At 38.6% G+C, this 21,357-nt stretch overlaps 1 protein-coding gene across 1 annotated transcript in view; it reads right to left on the bottom strand.

The window, feature by feature from the left end:
- The window catches only part of LOC133986217 (dedicator of cytokinesis protein 2-like), a 99,132-nt gene extending 85,188 nt beyond the window's left edge, over nt 1-13,944 (bottom strand). Inside the window, exons 1-17 of the mRNA XM_062426026.1 lie at nt 13,865-13,944; nt 11,528-11,611; nt 10,902-10,942; nt 10,674-10,729; nt 10,477-10,573; nt 10,238-10,386; nt 9,847-9,982; nt 9,095-9,252; nt 7,101-7,182; nt 6,689-6,824; nt 6,021-6,096; nt 5,771-5,847; nt 3,914-4,164; nt 3,484-3,582; nt 3,214-3,286; nt 2,818-2,921; nt 1,027-1,225 (exon numbers count right to left, since the gene is read on the bottom strand). Of these exons, the coding sequence (XP_062282010.1) occupies nt 1,027-1,225; nt 2,818-2,921; nt 3,214-3,286; nt 3,484-3,582; nt 3,914-4,164; nt 5,771-5,847; nt 6,021-6,096; nt 6,689-6,824; nt 7,101-7,182; nt 9,095-9,252; nt 9,847-9,982; nt 10,238-10,386; nt 10,477-10,573; nt 10,674-10,729; nt 10,902-10,942; nt 11,528-11,611; nt 13,865-13,907 (1,861 nt within the window). The 5' untranslated portion in view covers nt 13,908-13,944. The remainder of the gene's footprint in view (nt 1-1,026; nt 1,226-2,817; nt 2,922-3,213; nt 3,287-3,483; nt 3,583-3,913; nt 4,165-5,770; nt 5,848-6,020; nt 6,097-6,688; nt 6,825-7,100; nt 7,183-9,094; nt 9,253-9,846; nt 9,983-10,237; nt 10,387-10,476; nt 10,574-10,673; nt 10,730-10,901; nt 10,943-11,527; nt 11,612-13,864) is intronic.
- Between the last annotated feature and the right edge of the window lie 7,413 nt (nt 13,945-21,357).

The following is a 21,357-nucleotide window of genomic DNA, read 5'->3' as shown; positions in this document are numbered from 1 at the left end:
AAAGACTCTGTGTGTGTGTGTGTGTGTGTGTGTGTGTGTGTGTGTGTGTGTGTGTGTGTGTGTGTGTGTGTGCGTGTGCGTGTGTGTGTGTGTGTGTGCCCGCCCATGGTACAGGTGATTAATATTGAAGGATAATGTTCATTATAGTGATGGACTGGCTTCCTCAATAACAGCTGTTGCACTGCACCTGTGTCTGATGCACTTTACTGTCTGGGGTGTATGTGTGTGTGTATGAATTTGTAGATGTGCACATCAGTGTGTGTGTATGTGTGTATCTGCTTGTGTGGCTGCCTGCCAGAGTGTGTAGGACAAAATGACAACACTCCCCACTAATAAAATCGGTGTATTCACACCGCTCTCCCATCCTTTGCTTACTTTCCCATGACCATAACACTCTCATACACCCTTGTAATCATGCTTCTGGCAACAACATCCTAATTAACATATTGTTGACTCACCATTAATTGGCTGAATGTCTCCTTTACCCTTGTATAACCCGACCTTACCCTTTAATTATCCTATCTAAACCTTTAACCGTAAATCTAAAAATAATACGTTGCTTAAGGAGCTCAGAAAAATGTTGAAAAAAAATGTATTTCAACACCAATTTTCTGGGTTTTCAGAATTTTTCAACCATTTAGTCTCCAACTTGACATCTGTATGCACACTGAACCAAATAGTATTTTCAGACTTGAAACTCTTAGCTCTGGATTTGTCCTCTACTAATTTCACAGCTAACCGATGATTCATTGTCTCGGTTTGGCCTTATTACTTTGTTGAAAGAAGATGTTAATTAATGTTTTTTGACACATCAGGTTTAATTTCAAACACCCTCCCCTCATAATTTCCGCCCTGATATTTCTTGTGCATGTGCATGTGGGTGTGAGTGTTTGTGAATTGAAATGTCCTGCCCTGTCAACTTCAAGTCCCTAGAGTGGCTTAATGTCAACACAGCGTCACAAAGGGGCTATTTGAGCACTGTAACACCTGCCCCACACACACACAAACAAACACAAACACACATACCATTCTGGGTAAGCTTGGTGGAGCAGACCAGGGTGGAGATGGTGAAACTGTCTCTAGAGCTCAATGACAGGCCTCCTCCGCTGCCAGACACGTTGCTGGAGCTGCGACTCAGTGTTGTCCCCTTGTGGAGGTCATTGTGGTGGCGGGTGGAGGGCAACGACAAGTAGCAGTTCACATCCTCCATGCGCTTGCTGTCACCCTGAGGACAATGTGAATGAGTCATTTCTAACCCAATAATGCTGACACACCATATATTTGGTGGATGTTGTAGCAGCAGTGGGCCAAGAATTATATGTCCTGCATTTGGTCAAAATGTGTTCATACAAATATGGGAATATAGAAGACAGAGGGACAGTGGGATTTGATACCCTAGCAGTCATTTATCAGACCAGCCCTGTAGGAAAAAGTGACAAGCAATGACTGAAGTCACCTGTCCCATAGCAGTTGTCCCCTGTGATCACAATTCCTTATCTGCTTCAGTGCAACACAACTTCAGCTTGTAAACTGATAACTTTGGAAACAGTGGGGCTAGGACTAATTGGAAAAATGTGTGCACAAACAACAACACTAACTATTGGTAGAGCATTTTTCTTCTGAGTTAGGAAGTGCTGAAAGATAATATAGTAGTCAACACCCTGGATAGGAGTTAGAGAGATATAAAGAGAAATATCATTGTATAATTTGTTTTTATACTTAATTAGTTTTATTTACTTGATCATACTTTTCTGTACATTCGTCATATATTCAAAACTCAGCTCTGCCCTCTTTAATACCAAACCAGTAAGTAATAATGAGTGAGTGGTTGGAAAAAGGGAGTAAGAGATTGAAGCCATGAGTGGCACACGGATCGAGAGGAATTCAGGGATAACTAGAGATAATCGTGAAAGAGGGCACAGGGGGACCATCAATTTGGTCTTTCAGTGAATCACAAGTAATTAATCTGCATTGTGTTTGGCATTTAATCAATAAGGGGATTCAATTTTAGCTCTGGCTCATTTGGCAGGAAATCTATTTGGATTCACTGAACCTGTCTGGGTGGCCATAATCTCCCATCCAGACTCACTGTACTGCATGTTTAGGTCTGCTTTGATGATTGTTACAACTGTGCAAATGTCTTTTAATTCTTTTCTCCTATAAACCTTTTTTCAGACAGTCTATCTGCCTCTGCTATCATCAAATATGTTTTGAGGAAATAAACTTGTATTTTTTAATGATTTGTCAAGTCTACGATTCATTTCTCAACTTTGTATAAATGAAAAATGTCAGGAATTAACTGGGAAATGGAATTGAGCTTTTGTACAGTGTAAATACACTTCAGTTTTTATTCATGTCTGATTATGAATGATTAATCTAAATCAATCAATATAAAATCAAACATTGCCCTGAGGCTGGTTGTATTATTAATCACCAGCTGATGAGTGACCACATTTAATGACCCAGGATCTCAAGATATTTTAGATTTATTGTTGTTGGGCTGTTGATTGCAAAACTGGTTGGTGCCACAAGATACTGAACTATGACCGGTTCTCATCATAAAATGTTCAGTATGTCATTTTTCTGAAAGCTTTGCAAGCTGATCTGCTATTCAGCTGCGTAATAGCATTATTCTGAAACTTTGCAGTCAAGGAAGGTGACATTTGGGCATCAATGAATAAGTAGCTTTGATGAACTGAAATCTATCTCTTTATATGTTATTTGATCTGTTTAAAGGGAATTAATTGGAAAACAGGCTGAATCCTTTCATGAGTGAATCTGTTCTGTTTCAGCAACCATTTTATTTTGGGTTCTGACCTTGAAGACGACAAGGTCATGGAGTCCATCCTGTAGAACTGTCCCATCTTCTTTCATCAGACGCACAAAGGCCATGGCAGAGTTCTTCTCAGCCTTGTCCTTGGCTGGAAATGAAGGAAATGTGTAAACAGAATAAGGAAGGGTCACGGGAGAAACACATCAGGAGATTAGAAAGGGAGGAGGGAGGTATGAGAATTAAAGCATGGGAGGAAGAAAGACTGCTGATTTGTATTATCAAGTATGTGTAATGATGCCTTGGGTCATTTTCCAAATTGCTTCCAATCATTCGGTCCTTTCAGCGTCACATTATGCTCAGGGGATCGGATGAGAGGAGAGGAGTTACATGTGTGGATGTATGGAGAGAACAGCAGGCAGGGAAAGAGGTGTCATACTCACACTCCTGGGAGGACCGATGCCTGAACATGAAGCGTAAATGAATTTTGTGCATCTCTTCCAGAGGGACTGCCACCTGGAGGACAATTCATGTTATTCAAGAATATAAAATAAGGTATACATATCATCTTTTTTTCTTTTTAAATGATATTACAGGATTTATATTCTTGATGTTTCCTAAAAATTAAACTGAAAAATGTCACATAAAGAAGGAAGTACAACTATGACTGGCTCATACACATACACACAAATACACACAAAACACACACACACCTTAAATGTCTCCATCCAGCGGGGCTGTTTGACTTGGTAGTAGATGACAGAACGGTACTCACTGACCGCCTTATCCCCTGCTCCCAGACAGATGGAGTTCTAGAAAAGTGGGAGGGAGAGAAAAAAATGTGTGTCATATTGAGCTGGAGCATTTGATGTTTGTGTGTATGTGTGTGTGTGTGTGTGTGTGTGTGTGTGTGTTTTTTGTGAGAGTCCATGTATGCTTAAGATGGATTTTCATTCTGAGAATAAGCCATGTCTGTGTGCCCCTATGAGAGGTTGAGTAAGCACTTGATCAGTGCCGTGCTAGCTCACTGGCCCACATCACCTCATCTCACTGCACACATACCCTCAGACCTCACACACAAATAGCAATTCCTGTTTACACAAATCCCGGCCCTCCTCGACCTCATCTCTTCATGCTGCTTACCTGTATGACCTTGCCCTCCTCATCACAGACCCACATGATGACCTCCACATTTTTCTGTGTCGTCTTGTTGTACTTGTCGAAGTCACCGCCCTGCAAGGTGAGGTAGATGTCATTTCGAACATCTCCTGGCATGATGATCTCCGGGAAGCCCAGCTTCCGTGCAACCACAGTGCTGCGGTCCACCAGGTGAGGGTATTCCTTCCGAATCTGAACTATGTCCCCTACAAGAGCCTTCATGGTCACCCAGAGGCCTAGAGGGAGGTAAGGCTGTATATTAACATTTGACCAGGATACATACATAGTCTGGGATTAATAACAGAATTTGTGCAGCTGCTTAAAGCTGCGACAAGAGTTACAGGTGGATAAAACTGTGGGAAATGTTATCAAATAAATCACTAATCTGAAGAATTTTAAGTCATAAAATGCATACATACATTCAATTAGTAAAGAAAATTCTACAACTGCACTTCTGTCTTTTTTTGGCCGTTAGTTTCGATTTATTTACTTTTTCCTTAGCGGATATTCAGGTTTTTGTTTCTTTGTGTACAACACTGTAGAGTCATAGGCTTGAAAGAAATTTCCTCCAGTTATATGTTTTTCAAAGGTGACCAAGGCTGATCACACAAAACAACTCTGGTAAACACAGTGCATCTTAAATCCCCACAAGTGTTAAATTTAAATTACTACATTTACGAGCATTTATTTGGTCAAATAGGTGCCACTCAGGGCTAATTTAGATAGGGGGTCGAAAGAGTTTTGATAAGTTGAAAAAAAAAGCCAAATGAATGAATAGTACATTTAAAGGCCGGGTACTATTAAATCCAAATTCAAGACTGTTTCAAAACATCCAGAAACCTTGAATCTTGATAAGTTAGAGCGAAGCTTTAAGTGTGATCCACTTAGTGTTTATCTATGGGAAACATCATGTTATACTGTTCCAAGGTCAAGCAAGGAATGTAAAAATGTCTACTGTTGTTGCAGACTAGACTGCAATCAACACTTAAAAAATTCTAGGTCCTGTTTGTGAAAGTAAAATAGCGGGGTGAAGGAGACATATTAAGTATGAAAGTATTAGGTAGAAATGTGCTAAAGAATCTGAGCTCTTCCCGCTTTCAGATAAATTATGTGAGAAAGCAAAGAGGAATAGACAGAAAGAGAAAAAGGGAAAGCTATATTAGGGAAGTACATGTTTCGTGAAATCTAGAATATGTCACAAACCCACATTTTTAAGGGTAACCACACACCTACAGGGAATACTATGTATGTATGTATGTATGTATGTATGTATGTATGTATGTATGTATGTGTGTATGTGTGTATGTGTGTATGTGTGTATGTGTGTGTGCGTGTTTGGTGGCAGAAGCATCTCAAAGTGAGAGGAAGGAGAGATTAGGGGTCCAGGCATCTGGTGGCCTCAGGTGCTCCTTTCATATCTGCTCGCCTGGGTGCTCCTTTCATATCTAGGTTATGCCCAGGGCCTCCAGGAGCAGGAAGAAAGATAAAAGCTGAACAGTGCAGTCCCACATGTGGGTAACTCTGTGTGGAACAAGACAGTATGACCCAAAGGGGCTGTCAAAGTCAACTATAAACATGGGGTAGTTAGCAGCGAGGCGGGAGGCTAGTGAGAGAGAAATATAGGTCAAGTAATATGAAAACAACGGCTCAAGGGAGCTTGCTATCCATCAGGATAATGTCCTTCATTCTCACCCACAGAGCAGAGAGAGGAGGCAAGGATGCGATGAGAAACGGCCATTTTATCTGACCACAAAAGACTGCAGCATACACAGTCCAGTGCATACAGAAGCACTAACTTTGGCAGAGAATTCACACAGAAAGCCTGTAACTGCAGAACAGTACCTTGGCCACCACTGTCTCCTCGTAAGGTTGTCAATTTGTTCAGCAAGGTGTGGAGAAAGTCATTTTCAGCAACAACCCTGTGGCCAAACAGACACACATGAACACAATTTAGCTGATACTGACACCATCAAGCACACAAAATTGCAGTAGCACTATTTAAATCACAAGAAGTATCTGTGAACAGAGATTTAAGTTTCTAAAAGAAGAAAAGAATCGAAAAAATAAGGAGATGAGGAAAAATAGGACATACGGGAAGAAAGGAATGAAAAACTGCTTCTCCTCGTCGCATTCGATCTTCCCTTTGATGATATCACTGATGTCCATCACTGCGGAGAGAACAAATAAGTATGTGCTGACAATATCAAAGACATATTTTGCTCTCTATCACATACTCATCTAGCAAAACATGCCTCACTACACATCATGATAGCAGTTTTGTGAGGTTATATGAGGACACCGGTAACTTCTTTAAGCTAGTGGAAGCAACAATTGTCTAGGAAAAATAAAGTAGACTATCAATATTTTAGTTTTGTTTGTTCAAAAGATGACTGCAGTTGTACTGAGCAGACACTAGGTTTAATATGGATCATAATACCTGCAGCAGTTGACAAATCAGACACAATTAAAGTGACCTTCAGAGAACAACAGTAAAATTGACTGAAGAGGCTCCTGCAGGCCATTACGGAGGAAACACTGGGGAAATTTGGAAATGGCATGAGATAGCCTGCCTGTTGTCAAATGTATTGCAGTTTTCAGAGGAAGGCTCATAAAAGTTATACCTGTGTATAGTGACAATTAAGATACATTTAGTTGGTAAGTCTAATAACTACAATAAATACTTTGCAGATCACTTGATTACTAGAACTGACAATTTACTTTTGACCAAAGCTTCAAAAAAACTGGCTTCTCTTCAAGTACCTGCCACCCCAAAAGGCCGTCTAAGACCCTGAGTGCTCTTCTTGGTGTTGGTCTCTTTCAGGTCCATCCTGCCCACTCTCACTATCTGACAGATCAGATAAATCTTCTCCCTGTTTAGGTCCTTATTCCCCAAGTCCTGTTAAATACAGACAGTTAGCAGGACAACGGTGAGGAAAGAAAGCAAAAGAAGGAGGAATGGGAGGAAGAAAAAAGGAGTAGAAATAGAAGTATAGCACAGTGGAGTCAGGGGACAGAAAGAGTCCGTGGGTAAGAAAAAATATCAATACAATATGAGCCATTTCAATGCAATCACTTAAGAGAAAATAAGTACATTAATTCCAACACTGCACAGTGTTCACAGTGTTTGTAGCACTATGAAACAGTGTGACAGTGCCTCCCTCTGGTCACTTACTGTAAAGACAACCTTCAGGTTGTTGAGCATGTCAATCTCCTTAGGGAAACCTTTGCTGCCCCAACGTACCAGGTAGTTCTCACTGCACAAAGGATAGGTGATAAAGAAATAAATGACAAACATCACTTCAGTTACATTACTGTTCTGTAAAACCATTACACAATGTTTAATATACAACCACATACACTATCAAAGTTGCTGCTGCAATGAAGGTTAAGACTTCCTGAACTGAAAATATACAAATTCACTCAACTTGATCATCTGAAATTCTGTTTTGGCTACAGCTACATAAAGTTATGAATTCAAAAGACAGAAATCCTATCTCTATCTTATCCTGTTAACCTGGACGTGCTCACATACCCATATGTGCATTTAAAGGATTACTAGTCACTGTAATGCTTCCTGCTGTCCCTACTGGCCACAAAGATCACTTCCTAAAGTCATTTCAATGTAAGACATGCGGGAAACAAAATCCAGTTCTTGTTCTTTGTAAAAGTCTTAAATTAAACTGAAGCTAATGTGACGTTTTAGCAGTCTGAGTCTGAGAACCTATCCATTAAATTGTCTCTTATCTTTTAGTACTCTTTGGGGGAGAATCACAGAGCAGGGAGCCTGATGTACATGAGTATACTGTATTATGTTCACTGATGTGACAGTACATTATTTTTGTGAAAATGAAGTTTAAATGACAGGCCTGTGGACCCTAATGTTACCCACTGCATCTGCATACTATTCTGGGTTTAAAAGCTAAAATGACAACCCTTCCATGCCAAATTGCATTTTTCCTGACATACAAACATGTACCAGAGAACGACAAGGGGGTGAATAGAAAGATAGGCAGACAGCAAGATAGACACAGAGATGAGCGGCTACAGTTTGATGAATCAAAGCCAAGAAAAGGTTGATGCCTCCCTAAAATATTTCTGACTTTAAACCCTACTGTCTGCCCATCTTTTCAAAGAGACACACAGATAGACAATGTTTGGGAATTAATAGTTTGTTTGTTTTTTTTAAAGCTGAGCATTTAACAGACAAAAAACAAGCAGATGAGACAGAAGAACATTAGACAGTAGGAAAAATGTCAATAAAGTACAAGATTATCAAATTGTGGAGTGTATAGATGGAGAAAAAGAGGACTGATTCAGGTCTATGTTAATGTTTTCAGCTGTTGGGGCTGAGGCATAGATATACCCAGTATGACAGTGAGTGACAGGGCTTAGCATCAGCACTGTCAGGCAGTACATAGTCCTGCCAGTCAGTATCTGCTGCTATATAATTTGTGTTTTCTGTGTTATTTAATTTTGGCATACCATTGTTCTAATTTAGTGGGGTTCAACAATGAAGGAGAGAGGATAAGTGAGGGAACAAAACAAGGATAGTTTACAGACATGAGGAAATGGAGGAGTAAAAAATAGCTTGTGTGCATTTTAAACATCCAAGGGATGAAGGCGAGGTGAAAGGATCTTAACATGAATTCAAAGATATTTTCATTCATTTCAAAGAGTAAATAAGGCAGTAATAGGGAAACAGAGAAGGCTAAACTGACTTAATCATGTTTTTCCCATATTTTAATTGCCAATTAAATATTAAATATTGATATACTTGACTTTATTTTGGATTTTTACTTTTTACTTAGGTTTTAAGGTGAGATACATCCATGATGTATGAAATTCAGATTCTCATCATAAGCACAATCAAGTCAATATACAGTAAGCTAAACATAGACAAAACAACATGAGTTTCTAGTCACCGACCCTGATTTCACCGTTAACATCAGTTTATCATTTATCACAGTTTATTTGCCTAAACAGACACAATTTACATGCCTGTCAATTAAACATCATATTAATCCTAGGCTTCAAATCCTCAAATCAACCTGAAAACAATAATGCAAATCTCAAACACAAGCATGTACTACTGTCCAAACACCTTTTGAAGCTCACTGTATGAGTCCAGTGACTAAAGCTAAGAGAGGCAGACAATGAAAATGATACCTGATGATGGTCTGTTTGATGGGGTCATAAAGGGACATGAAGAGTTCTGAGTCTTCTCCGATGCGACAGACAAAGTTCCTGACAAAGACGTAGAGGCTGTGGGTGGGAGAGGACTGGATCCGCGCTGATATCCCACTGTGATCTGTCTGGACATTAGACTGCAGGGGAAGACATTAGTTTTAGAAGGTTAACTTGGTACACAGGTTTAAGAGAACAAATTACAAGCTGAAACCTTTCACTTCAAGCTCCTGCTACTATTGCTTGAATGGGGTTTGGTTAAGGAGAATAAAATCACTGCATCACTGAATTGTAAAAAAGGGTGTAAGGAACTCAATCTAAGTCAAGCCAATTTGTAAGGAAATTAATACTTAATTAGGCTTTTCTGGCAGATATGATTGGTAAGTCAATTTTATTAACCATGCAAATACAGTTTGACTGTACTACCTGCTTTAAAAGAATCCAAAAGAAATGACTCAATTGTGATTCTACCCATATCCATTTTAGAGTGGCTTTTTACTTGATGTGATCTTAAACCATGGAAATGGAACAATTTTTCATTACAAATCCCATGGCACACATGCAGACAAACCACAGAAGCAATATCAAAGGAGTTGCCAAATAACTTAAGCTGTAATTGCGTTCACACTAACATGCCTATAAGATCCTCTCTTTGTCCCAAGAAACGTGCCCTCCCTCTCCTGGGTTCTATACTTTTGGCTCCCCACCACAGTGCATTTTTATCCTTCCCTTACCTGCTCCTCTTTGATGCGTTCATTGATCTTGGTAGTGGCTGCCTCGTGGGCCCGAAACAAGCTGATGACACTAGCCCGCTCTGGTTCCAAGATGCTTCCATCCTCATCTCGAACCACCTGGTCCAACTCCAGGATCCTAAAGTAGGGAGCAGGAGAGTGGAACACAATCATGGAGGGTGGACAAAGGAAAAAGGGCAAAGTGCATCAGGTGGAAGTAAAAATGGAGGATGGACGAGGACAGAGGGGTAAAACAAAGAGGAGTAGAGACAGAAGCACAGTAGGTGAGACACGAGTAAATTAGCCTGCGTTACATATAGAAAACTGATTTTTTTTTTTAAAAGATCCAATTTGAATAATGAAAATATGAGTGTTACTTTTCATGCAGACATACTTGTTGCCATAGTCAATCTTGGAGGTGACTTTCTGCTTGAGCTCTTTGAATTCGTCACTAGGCAGGGTGCCAGACAGGAGCTGGGAACGCCACTCCATCAGCTCCCACATCAGCCTCTGGACCTTCTTCACACGCTCTCGTTTGTTTGCCTAGAGAATTAGACACAAGTTGTTAGACACACTCCAACACATTTATTTATTCATATACATAAAGAGTGTATTTGCTTCTTTTGTTTTTACCACAAAAAGCTGCTTCCATATGCTTCCCCACTCCCTCAGTGTGGTGGTCACCTCCTTCACCAGGGGCATTTCTGCAGAAACCACCACCTCCTCATCTCTGTAGTCACACACACATACATATAAACATTGCAGTGCCACTAAATACATTTTAAAAAATCAATTTTTTTGGGATGGATAAAGACTTTAATTCCACCTACCCTCGTTTTTCAATGATGACCTCCCTAAGATGTACAAAACTGGCAGGGAAAACTCCCTGGAGAGGAATATGTAAAGAAAAAAAGGTGTTAGCTCTATTTCCTACCCATAAAACTAGAACAGAAAATCTCCCTGCTGAATAGAGCTGTTCAATATGATGTGTAATTATCACCTGTTAAAAATCAATATGTTGCACAGTCTGGTGTAAGAACCGATTTATCAACTCTTACCTTTTGGGCCTTGTTCCTTGCCAGGTAGCCCCTATACCATCCTGAAAGACAAAAACAGTGTTTACTTCATCACAACACTCTGTCATCTCTATCGCAAACGTGGAAGTGTCTAGGGTTTGTATGAGGAAACTGAAACATGGAGGAAAAATTAGGATTACATATAATCTTGTGCTGGCATCAAAATATTTACCATAATAACTATTATTGTCATTATTATTACATATAAATGTAGAAAGCATTTTTTTTCTGCACCAATTATCATTATGACTTTTCTATGAAATACCAAACTTAAATTACAAAAGATATGGTCTGTAAAAGATCAATCTTTAAAACAAATTTACTTGGTGCCAATTCAGGGTTTTGTTTTGAGAAAATAGCAACATATTTTATCAGTATTTAGCATCACAATATTTTAATGTTGGCTTATTGTGGTCACTGGTAACTGATTTATAATATTAGGAGGAAAAAAACACCCAAATAACATATTTTAAGGTTTTCCATATATATAATTTTCACCAATAAACATGCTGGAAAAGAATATAAAAAGTTTTCTGGAAGTAACATCGAAGTGAAATGTTACAATCATAATAGCGTCACATATTTTCTATGTTTGGTTATATTCTTACCATCGCAGGCCTCCTGGATGTGAACTGTGTCTCCCACCTCCAGAGAAAGCTGCTTCTCTCCTTGGCCAACAAAGTTCCACTTGACTAAAAAATGTTTTAAAAATGTAAAAGTTAATTAAGTCATGTTGGTTGTGTTTGAGAGACTCATGGTGTAATAAAAACTCGCCAAAGCCACAAACACCAACTGAAACCCGCCAGGACAAAATGTGGACACACTTTCGTTAGGCACAAACTGTTTAGCTAGCTCGGAAATGTGTACTATCCACTGACCATTCACAAGTGACTCTGGAAAAATACTCGAAATTTACTGTTTTTATATGGAAGAAAGCAAGCTCACGTTTAAAGTGAGAAAAGTTGTAATAGGCCTAGTTCAACTCATGACGAAACTGCAGATTATCTATCAAACCACCAAAGTAGCCAACAAGGGAAAAACTTTTTTTAAACTCCTCTCTCTTTTTTTTCTAGGCTTTTTCAACGCATCAATGTGATGTGATATCAACTTGCTTTTAAAATTATTTTTCTTAGAGTTGAAATGACTGGTTCTCAAACTTTTTCAAATCAAGGACCCCTAAACTGATACATATTAGACCACAGACCCCCATTTGGGATTTTGTCCCAGGGCTGGCCATCAGGGAAGATTTTTTGTTTTTAGATGTTTTATTACAGAAAGTGTATGGAACCCACATTACTGTGTTAGCCTACTTATGGATAGAATTAACTATTTTAATATAATTTGTGTAGAATGAAAAGTGCAAAATTGTCCAGTTCGGTTCCAACTTTTCAACAAATGACTGGCAGCTGTTCTTTGTCTCATGTGATAGTAAATTGGATATCTTCTGGGATTGGATTGTTGAAGGTTGGACAAAAATCTGAAGATGGTAACTCAGGCTCTGATAGTGATGGGCTTTTTTACTATCCTGTGGCATGTCATCGACGTAACCATTAATTAATTAATAAATCCTCAGATAATGAAAATACCAGTAATCGTTATTGCAGCCCTAGATTTAGTTTAGACTATATGAGCACCTGCAGCAGTGGTAGCAGCATGCTGGCAGCAGGAAATAAGTAACCTAGTTGGCAGCAGCACAGAGCAAAAGAGTGGGCAAGTACATTACATTCAGCACTGAAAATGGTGTTGTATGCACAAGCTCACAAGCTTTGAGCACTAAACATTAAGATTACATACAGTAAGTGACTGCTAAATAAAGTAAGTCTTATGACTATATACGAAGTGGTATGCTTTTTTTTAAATTAACATCAATACTTAGCTAAATGCATATATATATTAACAGTGAAAACACTTAATATGCAGCCTATACACAGTTCATAAAAATATGCCATCTCTACTTCTCTAACAACTCATTTTACAGTATTCAGTTAATACAACTTGACACTAACTTCCTTCCGTCCTCCACTTCCTGTGTTGTAGTCTTACATATACCAGGAAGATATTCAGCTTAGAGTAGATAAACAATATTTCACTGAATAATCACCATACAGTATCAGTAATGGATTGTAAATGGCTTTAATAAACCCATCCTCATTTTGTCAACCCTAATGTGATAAGCAGACGCCTACAAGCAGTAGAACTTGGGGGAAGAAAAACATAAAATTATTTTCACATTTTGTATACAACTAAATTACAAGTACTGTAACTGAGAAATCAATGCATTGTCTGCCATAGGCTAGTGAATGTCTGCTTTTTGAATCTATGTCAGAAGTTATTGTTAAGTTTATTTTTTGATTTGTCTGTTTCACATATCTATCAACAACACATGCTGAGGCTCAGATATATTCATCACACATACCAGATAAGCTACAGATTGTAGTGAGACTTTGCGCTTCCACAGTCAGGGATTTATTTCTGGTGCCAAAATCAATCATTCTACATCTGAAATTGTGATTTCCGGAAATAATTTATATTCTAACTTCTGTGTTTGTGCGCTGCATAATGTGTACTGCATGATGATTGGTCACTGACTGCCGCTCATTTCTCCATCAGCTTAGGATAGATGGTAAATTTGTTTATGTTTTATCCCCAACACAATCCACTGTTGCTCTTATGAGTTTTGTTGCCTTGAAGTTAAATGGTGAATATGATTTTCGAATTTAAGTTCTTCGGAGGGATTACTTCTTCTTATGTAATGTGTACACCCTGAAAATCTATTTGGCTGCTAGCACCTGATCACATCCTGTTAGGCAGCAACTATTGTTTCCCCCCGTTCTTATTCACAGCAAGTATAGTTTACCATCACACCTAAACAGACAAACACTATAGAAACATGCATGTGCACACACACACGCACAGAACACACAAGTGGGCGCACACCGACTTACCTACACCATACCGCTCCACTGTGGTCCTTGCCCAAGGAGCCATGACTGCATGTAGTCCTTCACCCACTTTGTGCTCTGAGTCTTGCTAATTTCTCTCTCTCTCGCTCGCTCTGTTTTTAGAGTGTCTGCTTAACTTCTCACTTCTGCATTTTTTTTTTTGCTTAAAATGAAAGCAATAGGCCCATCCCCCCTTTGCCTCTCTTCCTCTTCTGTCTCTCCTCTCTTCCTGCCTTCAAGCAGTTAAGGGGAAGTGGTTGAGTACAACAAGGTGGAGTCCTATACAACACACAGGCCTGCACAATGTGTGAAGTCTCCATTTTGATCATTTGGACTGAGCGGATCACCTCGTCTATATTATAATTGAACGTCAAACATCAGTAACATGTGAGTCCAGTTATACAGATTGGAGCAGCGACATGCAGCAGAATCTTTCTCATTCGTGTAAAACTTACATGTGACAGAAAGCAGTGACAGTTAACCTTCTAATATCTGATCAAAACATGTACTGGATACTACACAGTGTACATAGTTCTTGACCTGCAGGTGACTTCAATCATTGCCAGCTTACACTGTCTTCACTCATGCAGCGTGCACTCTTCTTCTCTTTCTGCATCATCCCTCACCTCTTGTGGAAGTGTTTTAAGTCAGAAGATGCAGCATCAGAGGAAACAGCTTGATGTCATGTTCATTTACAGACAACCTCAGCTCACCCCTGTTAAGTCCTCACTTGCGCTTTTCTCCCTGTAACAAGAAAAATAAGACTGGAAAACACACCATGATCAGACTTGATGGGGTGAACACGATGAAACTAATATTTTACTGTTTTCTGTTTTAAAAGACGGCATGGGCAGAATATTGAAAAAGGTTTAAAGTCCCCTTCCACTCAAAAAATGTGTGTTGTTACTGTAACCTTCACTGCATGTTTGTGCTTCACTGTGGAGAATGATGTACGTTTGACAGTAGAAGGCCGTTTTTCACTTCACCAAAAATCTGAGTTTAAGGCATGTGTCTACAAGGATGACTTGTACATACAGTGAGAATGGACATTTCAGAGAAGTAGACATCTTGTGTCCAACAGCTAAACTTTGGAAATAAAACATTTTTGCATTTTCATAGATTCTGAAATGCTTAATGAGGGAGTCAGTGTTATTTTTAGGGTTTTAGCAAATTTCTATAGGTATTTTAACTTAAAGAATGTCTGGTAGGGATCTTTAATATGCTTATATTAGCTTTAGTAATTTGGATATCAGTGCCACTGTGGGCTGGTCATCAGTAAAACAACAAATCGTGAATTTCTGATAGTCTGTCATTATCAATCTCTTATTAGGAGATACTGTAATAGCTTCAAGTAGTTGTCAGTTTGTGATTACACCAATTTTCTTTTTTTCTACATATTTGTCTTTGAAACATTTCTGGAGATGGCGATGATGACTGTTGAGAGAGCTGTCGAGTCATCTTAAAAGTGTGCAGTATTAATATTTTCTATGTTTTAACAAGAATACTAAATAGATAACTTAAGCTTTTTTAAATCTGGTAGTTGAAAGACATATGAAAGCCTGTGCATGCAGTAAACTGTCATCACTTTGGGAGTAACTTATATTTGTGTGTGGTGAATTTGTCTCTCTTGAGTACGCAGGATTTCACCAGCGACTCAAAACAGCATCTGAACTGCCACATGTAGGCGTTAATCTCTGTGCTCCCAAATTTGCATGTTTCAGGAATTCTTTATAAAGCACATCCAAAAATTCACCTCTGCTAAACATATGTTTCCCCTGTACTTCATTCAGATGATGTTGCCTGGGTAACCATCAGCTTCCCTTTCTGAGAATATCTCCAACACAACCACCACTGTCAACAACCATCCATAATAGGTGGTACCTTTTTGTACATTACTGACCTCTCTTTTGGAATCAGACACATAGTTTTTTGTTGTTGTTTTTTAAACTATATCAAGGAACAGCAAGTAACATTTAGCATTTTAACACTTCATATGCCATCTTAAAATCTTAACATCAAACTTCATGATCAGCATGACAGTCCCAAGGCATTCAAATCCTTAATTAAGAACTATTTCATACAATCTGTCAATTTAATCTATCTTAAGTATTGTAACTGTTAATGGTTTTAACTAGTCTCCATTAGTTGAAAACTAGCCATGATCAGTCCACATGACAACATGTTAAGTATCTCCAGTATGCCCAGAAGGACAGAATAACAGTTCAAATAAAGACATATTGGACAACCAAAGTAGCATTAGTAATATAAAAGGGCTGCTTGGCAGGTTGGCTCTTAACCAGCAAGGCTGTCAAAACTTGACAGACACACAGACAATTGATATATTATCAACAGCTGATGGTTTGTGTGGGTGATGTGTTTGAGTTTTATTATGTTGATGAGTGAACAGACAAGCATTCACCACAAACAAGCTATAAGCTACCCACATAATGATGGAAGAAAAATGTAATTATATACCGTTTTTGTTTAACATGCTCACTACCTCATGGTATGCTTTCTGTTCTCATTGGTACTTTTCAATCTTGATAGAAATCTAACTGGCTGGATAGTTTTTAAGTGAGGTACTCTTCCACTGGTGCTGCACATTGTTTCGGCTTGTCCACTCTTCTTTATATCTTGTTTCTGACTGCCAAACTGTGCTGATGATACAATGATTGTCAGCCTTCTACAGGGGGTGGAACAAGGTAATAGTGCTTTAGTTAAAGACTTGTATCTGTATCATGATGCCAGTCATTCCTTCTTAATGTTACCAAAACAAAGGACAGGATTGTTGATTTCAAGAACACCCCTCCGGCCAACATTAACTGTCATACAGGGCTCCGAAATCAGCCTAGTAGATAATTACAAATATCATGGGACAGTTATTTATAAAAAACTGTGTTTTGAATCACATGTTGATTTTGTTTATAGGAAAGATCAACAGCATCTTTATTTTCTCAGGAAAATTAACTCTTAATGTTTGTGGATCCTCAGTCACATTTCATTGAATATGTTCATTAATCTTTTTGCATTGTGGTTAAACAGACCAACTAGGTCTAGTGGGGTAGCTAGCTAAGCAAATAGCATACAACAATCTTAAAACTTTTCTGCTATTTTTTGGCTTTAGGTCATTCTAAAGGTTATAAAGAGGCCTACAGTACAGAAAATTCTGGCATCAGTTGGCAGTGGGTAAAAGTAGCTGTATTTTGATCATATACTCTAAGCTTGCAAAAATGTAAGCGTTTGCATGGAAATTACATGCAAGAAAATAAAAAACACTGGAAACGGTTACCTAAACTGCATATTTAGCTTAAAATAAAATAATGTATTGTAGTTTCTGATTATTTTTTAAATACTTTTTTATTTCAGCTTGGGTGTATCTTAAGTCAATGCATTTCATATGTGAACACTTGCCTGTATTTCCCTTTAGCTAAAGACTGTTACAATACTGTTAATTTCCATAAACATTATACAATTCCTTTACAAATCCAAAAGAGGGCGGTAGTGCTCTGATTCATTTGTCTTTTATTTTTTGTGGTAGTCCCTGGCATTACATCATCTTATCTTATCAGGATATCGCATATTTTAAACACACTGTTGACCTAGTCTGGGAGCTGCAGTTTAACTTCCCATAACAAAAATTTACAATGCTAATGGAATTTGAGGCACCACTGCCAACTGCCTTTTGACACACTACCAATTTAAATGAATGGTCTTTTTCCTTACCCTACCTTGCATGGGAACTCTGAGGCCCATAGGCATCGAAGCCAAAGTACTTCCAACTATGGTTGTAGTTATACAAGAAATTAGAATCATACAGATGGGTGACAAATTACAGGAAAAACTGGTACATGTCTGAATACTTGACCCCCAGTGAGGGGATCTGGTGGTTCTGTTATGTTGTGGGGGGCATTTAGCTGGCATGGTTTGGACCCACTTGTACCCTTAGAGGGAAAGGTCACTGCAAATTATTGTAAAGATGTTCTGAATGATCACCATTATCCTATCATGAAATATCTTGATGGGAATGGTCTCTTCCAGAACCACAATGCCTCCAACCATAGGGCATCATGAGAAATGAAAGTGATGTGAATCATAAATTATGGCCTTCGCAGTCACCAGATCTAATTGAACAAATGTGGGAGATTTTGGACCGACGAGTGCCCTTCACCAATATCATCAAAACACCAAAAGAGCAAATGTCTTTTGGAAGAATGGTGTTTATCCCTCCAGTAAAGTTCAGAGACATGTAGAATCAATGCCAAGGCACATTGAGGTGTTTTGGCAGCATGTGGTGGCCCAACACCTTAATGAGACATTTTGTGTTGGTTTTTCCTTTTATTTGTCACCCTTCTGAAAATTGCCAAATGACAAATGACATGGTAGACTCAGTTGAGAGTGCCAATCAGTTATCCTCAACCAACTGAGACATATCAGAGGGTCTACTGGGTCCTGTTGTTATAGAAACATTAGATGAGACAGAAAGAAGAGTGAGAGAAGGAGAGGCAGATAGATGAAGAAAGAAGGAGAGAAGGACTAAGAAAAAGAAAAAAATGATAAAGAAAGATATGTTATCACATGGCGCTGTGTGGTGGTACAAAACTGGAACCTTGTTACTGTGACTCACAAGGAGAAATAAGGGCGGAGCTTAAAGGTATGTAGAGAAAGAGAAAAGGTGACAAATGTAGCCAGAAATGAGGTGACATACAGATAAAGGAATAAAAACAAGGGAGCAGAGGAACAGTCAGAAAAGGCACAAAAAGAGACAAAGGGAGACTACATTCAGGACCACCTAAGATATGAACAAGGCCACAGAAACCAAGAGTCAAAGACAGGCACAGGCAAGACAGATAGGAAAAAGGGAGACAAAAATGGACAAAGGGAATGAAAAGAGAAGTGATAATGACTCATGAATACCCGGAAGATGAATTGATACTGGGCAGAAAAGAGAAGCCTCACCACAAGCCAAAGCACATGAAAAATACATACAAAGGCAGAGAGAGAGGCTGCACCAGAAATAGGGAGATAGAATTAGAAATCTCTCCGACCTATGGGGTCATTGACATCACTCCAGTCAAACTGGTGCCAATTCTCAGAGATGTATCCAAAAGCCATCTACCCGTCGAGCTTTTAAAGAATCCTTAAATGAATTAACTGTATATGGTTTAGAGAGCAGAGCCATGAGAAATGAAAAGAAAGGGAAAAAATACTTTGGTGCATGCATGAATCCCATGCCTTTCTGTTTTTCTCCCTACAATAAACTGGACTTATTTGCCAGTGATTCTATTAGAGCTGAATGCAACAGGTTGCTTTGATTATTCAGGTAATACAGCTCCAAAAGCAACAGTATGTTGAGGATGACATGCTTTATCAGAGCAGCTGTAGCATGAAAGTTAGATGGCATGATGAGAGACTGGAAGAGCTATTAAAATAATTTCAAAAGCAAATTACCCTAAAGAGTTTTAGAAGGATAATAGGAGGAGACACAGAGTGAAAGAAAAAGAGAAAGAGCTGTATATGAGTCATTGGTGTTCTCTCTCTCTCTCTCTCTCTCTCTCTCTCTCTCTCTCTCTCTCTCTCTCTCTCTCTCTCTCTCTCTCTCTCTCTCTCTCTCTCTCTCGTCTCTTCTCCACACATACGCACGCTAAGTGAGCGAGCCTGTGGTTTTCTAGTCTCTCGGTAAGCAGAGCAGAGCAGCGGGGGTGGTCGTCACAGAAAGAGCAAGACAGCTCTGAGGTGAGTTGATCAATTCATACTTTAAATTGACTAGAAAACATACGATATAATCAAATTTAAAAGAGATGTGTGTTGAAATTCAGATCTTACAATTGTCTTTGTTGTGCGACAACATAATTAACTATTATTTAACTAGTATTTGCTCTGTGTCTGCACTGATTTACTGGTGCACATTTCAGCAGCCAAATAATATTACAGAAAAAATGTATGTGTCTAACTAAATTAATACGCTTTACTTACTGTATTAAACAATACAATAAATGAAAATATAGTTGAATTCTTGTTTAACACTAATTGACTTAAACTTATGATACTTAGTAATTTTATTAGCTACCATTAATTGCAGTTTCAGATGGGAAAAGGAAAAAAAAGATACAGGTATAGAGTGCGTCGTGTTATGAACAGACTCACAGCATCAGAAGTTCCTGGTACATTTGTCTGTTCAGTGAGTTATAGGGAATTAATTGCATACTAACAATAGGAAAACAATTTATTTTTAAATTCATAGCTTTGCAAAGGCAGAGAGTTTGCCTGAGAAATGAGTCACTCCTTAGCCTTGTGTGAACACTGCGCAATGACAAATATACAATGGGGTCATTTAATCAGTCCTGCAAATGAGGAAGTGAGATTATTTTGTGTTTGAGAGGGAATATATTTTTTTTGTGTTGTTACTTTTGTGTCATACATTGAGGTTGTTCTACATATGAACTTCACTTTTTCACTTCACAGAGAAATACAGTGTGAATTGCCCTAGTAACACATCAACAGGCAGTCAAACATGCAGACAGACAGGTGTATTTGTAGATACATAGATAGGCATAATAAAAAATAGACGGAGAGGAAATACCCACCTCTTAAAAAAAGGCAATGAGTTTGAACTAAACTTTCTGCTCATTTGCTTATTCTATAAAGGTAGATTAGAGTTTGCAAATTAGCAGATTAATAATTGACTATATTAAAAGCCATACTGTTGATAAAGACCTTTCTGATTTGCTCACAGTCTGAATATACAAGCAAATCATATGACAAGAAAATATTTAGAACAGGAAATGTAAACTCTTTCATTCATTACTAATAAGATAAATCACTATTATCATATAGCAACTTGGAGAAAAAGGTAAATGATACAGATTAAATGGAGGCTGTAGTTAATGTGTAAAGGTGAGTGTGCTATGTTTGTATCAGTTGAAACAGCCATAAGCATAAAATGAGAGGATGTGGTGAAGTATCATCATCAGTTTCAGAAACTAAGAAATATGACAGGAAATTTGCATATTATTTTCAAATGTGTTTGTGTGTATGTATATCTAATTACACACACACACACAAACACACACACACACACACACACACACACACACACACACACACACACACACACACACACACACACATAAGCATTGATTAAGTTCAGGCGTTCTATACAGAAGCTGCAACGTTGTTGTTACAGAAGTGTGGTAAGGTCAACACTGACATAACGAGGGCAATCTATGATCCCCATGTTACCTGAATTTGTTTGTGAATGTGTTCCTGTGTGTATATGTGTGTGTCCGCTAAAGCATGTCATGCTGTTAGTGTCTATGCATATTTTATGCGTCTTATCCCCCCTGTCTGTGTAACTGTCACTCTATTGCCTTTCACACTTTGTGAAGATTCCACAGCTTCCCTCCACTGGTGAGGACACACAACTGTTACCAAGCAACCCACCTTCCCAGACCAATTTCGCAGGTCTTTTTGGTCAAAGACAAAACAAAGGCAAACAG

Source organism: Scomber scombrus, chromosome 9 (genome assembly GCF_963691925.1).
Source record: "Scomber scombrus chromosome 9, fScoSco1.1, whole genome shotgun sequence".
Classification (NCBI taxonomy): domain Eukaryota; kingdom Metazoa; phylum Chordata; class Actinopteri; order Scombriformes; family Scombridae; genus Scomber; species Scomber scombrus.
The sequence above is the reverse complement of the archived record's forward strand: the minus strand, read 5'-3'. Positions and strand labels throughout refer to the sequence as shown.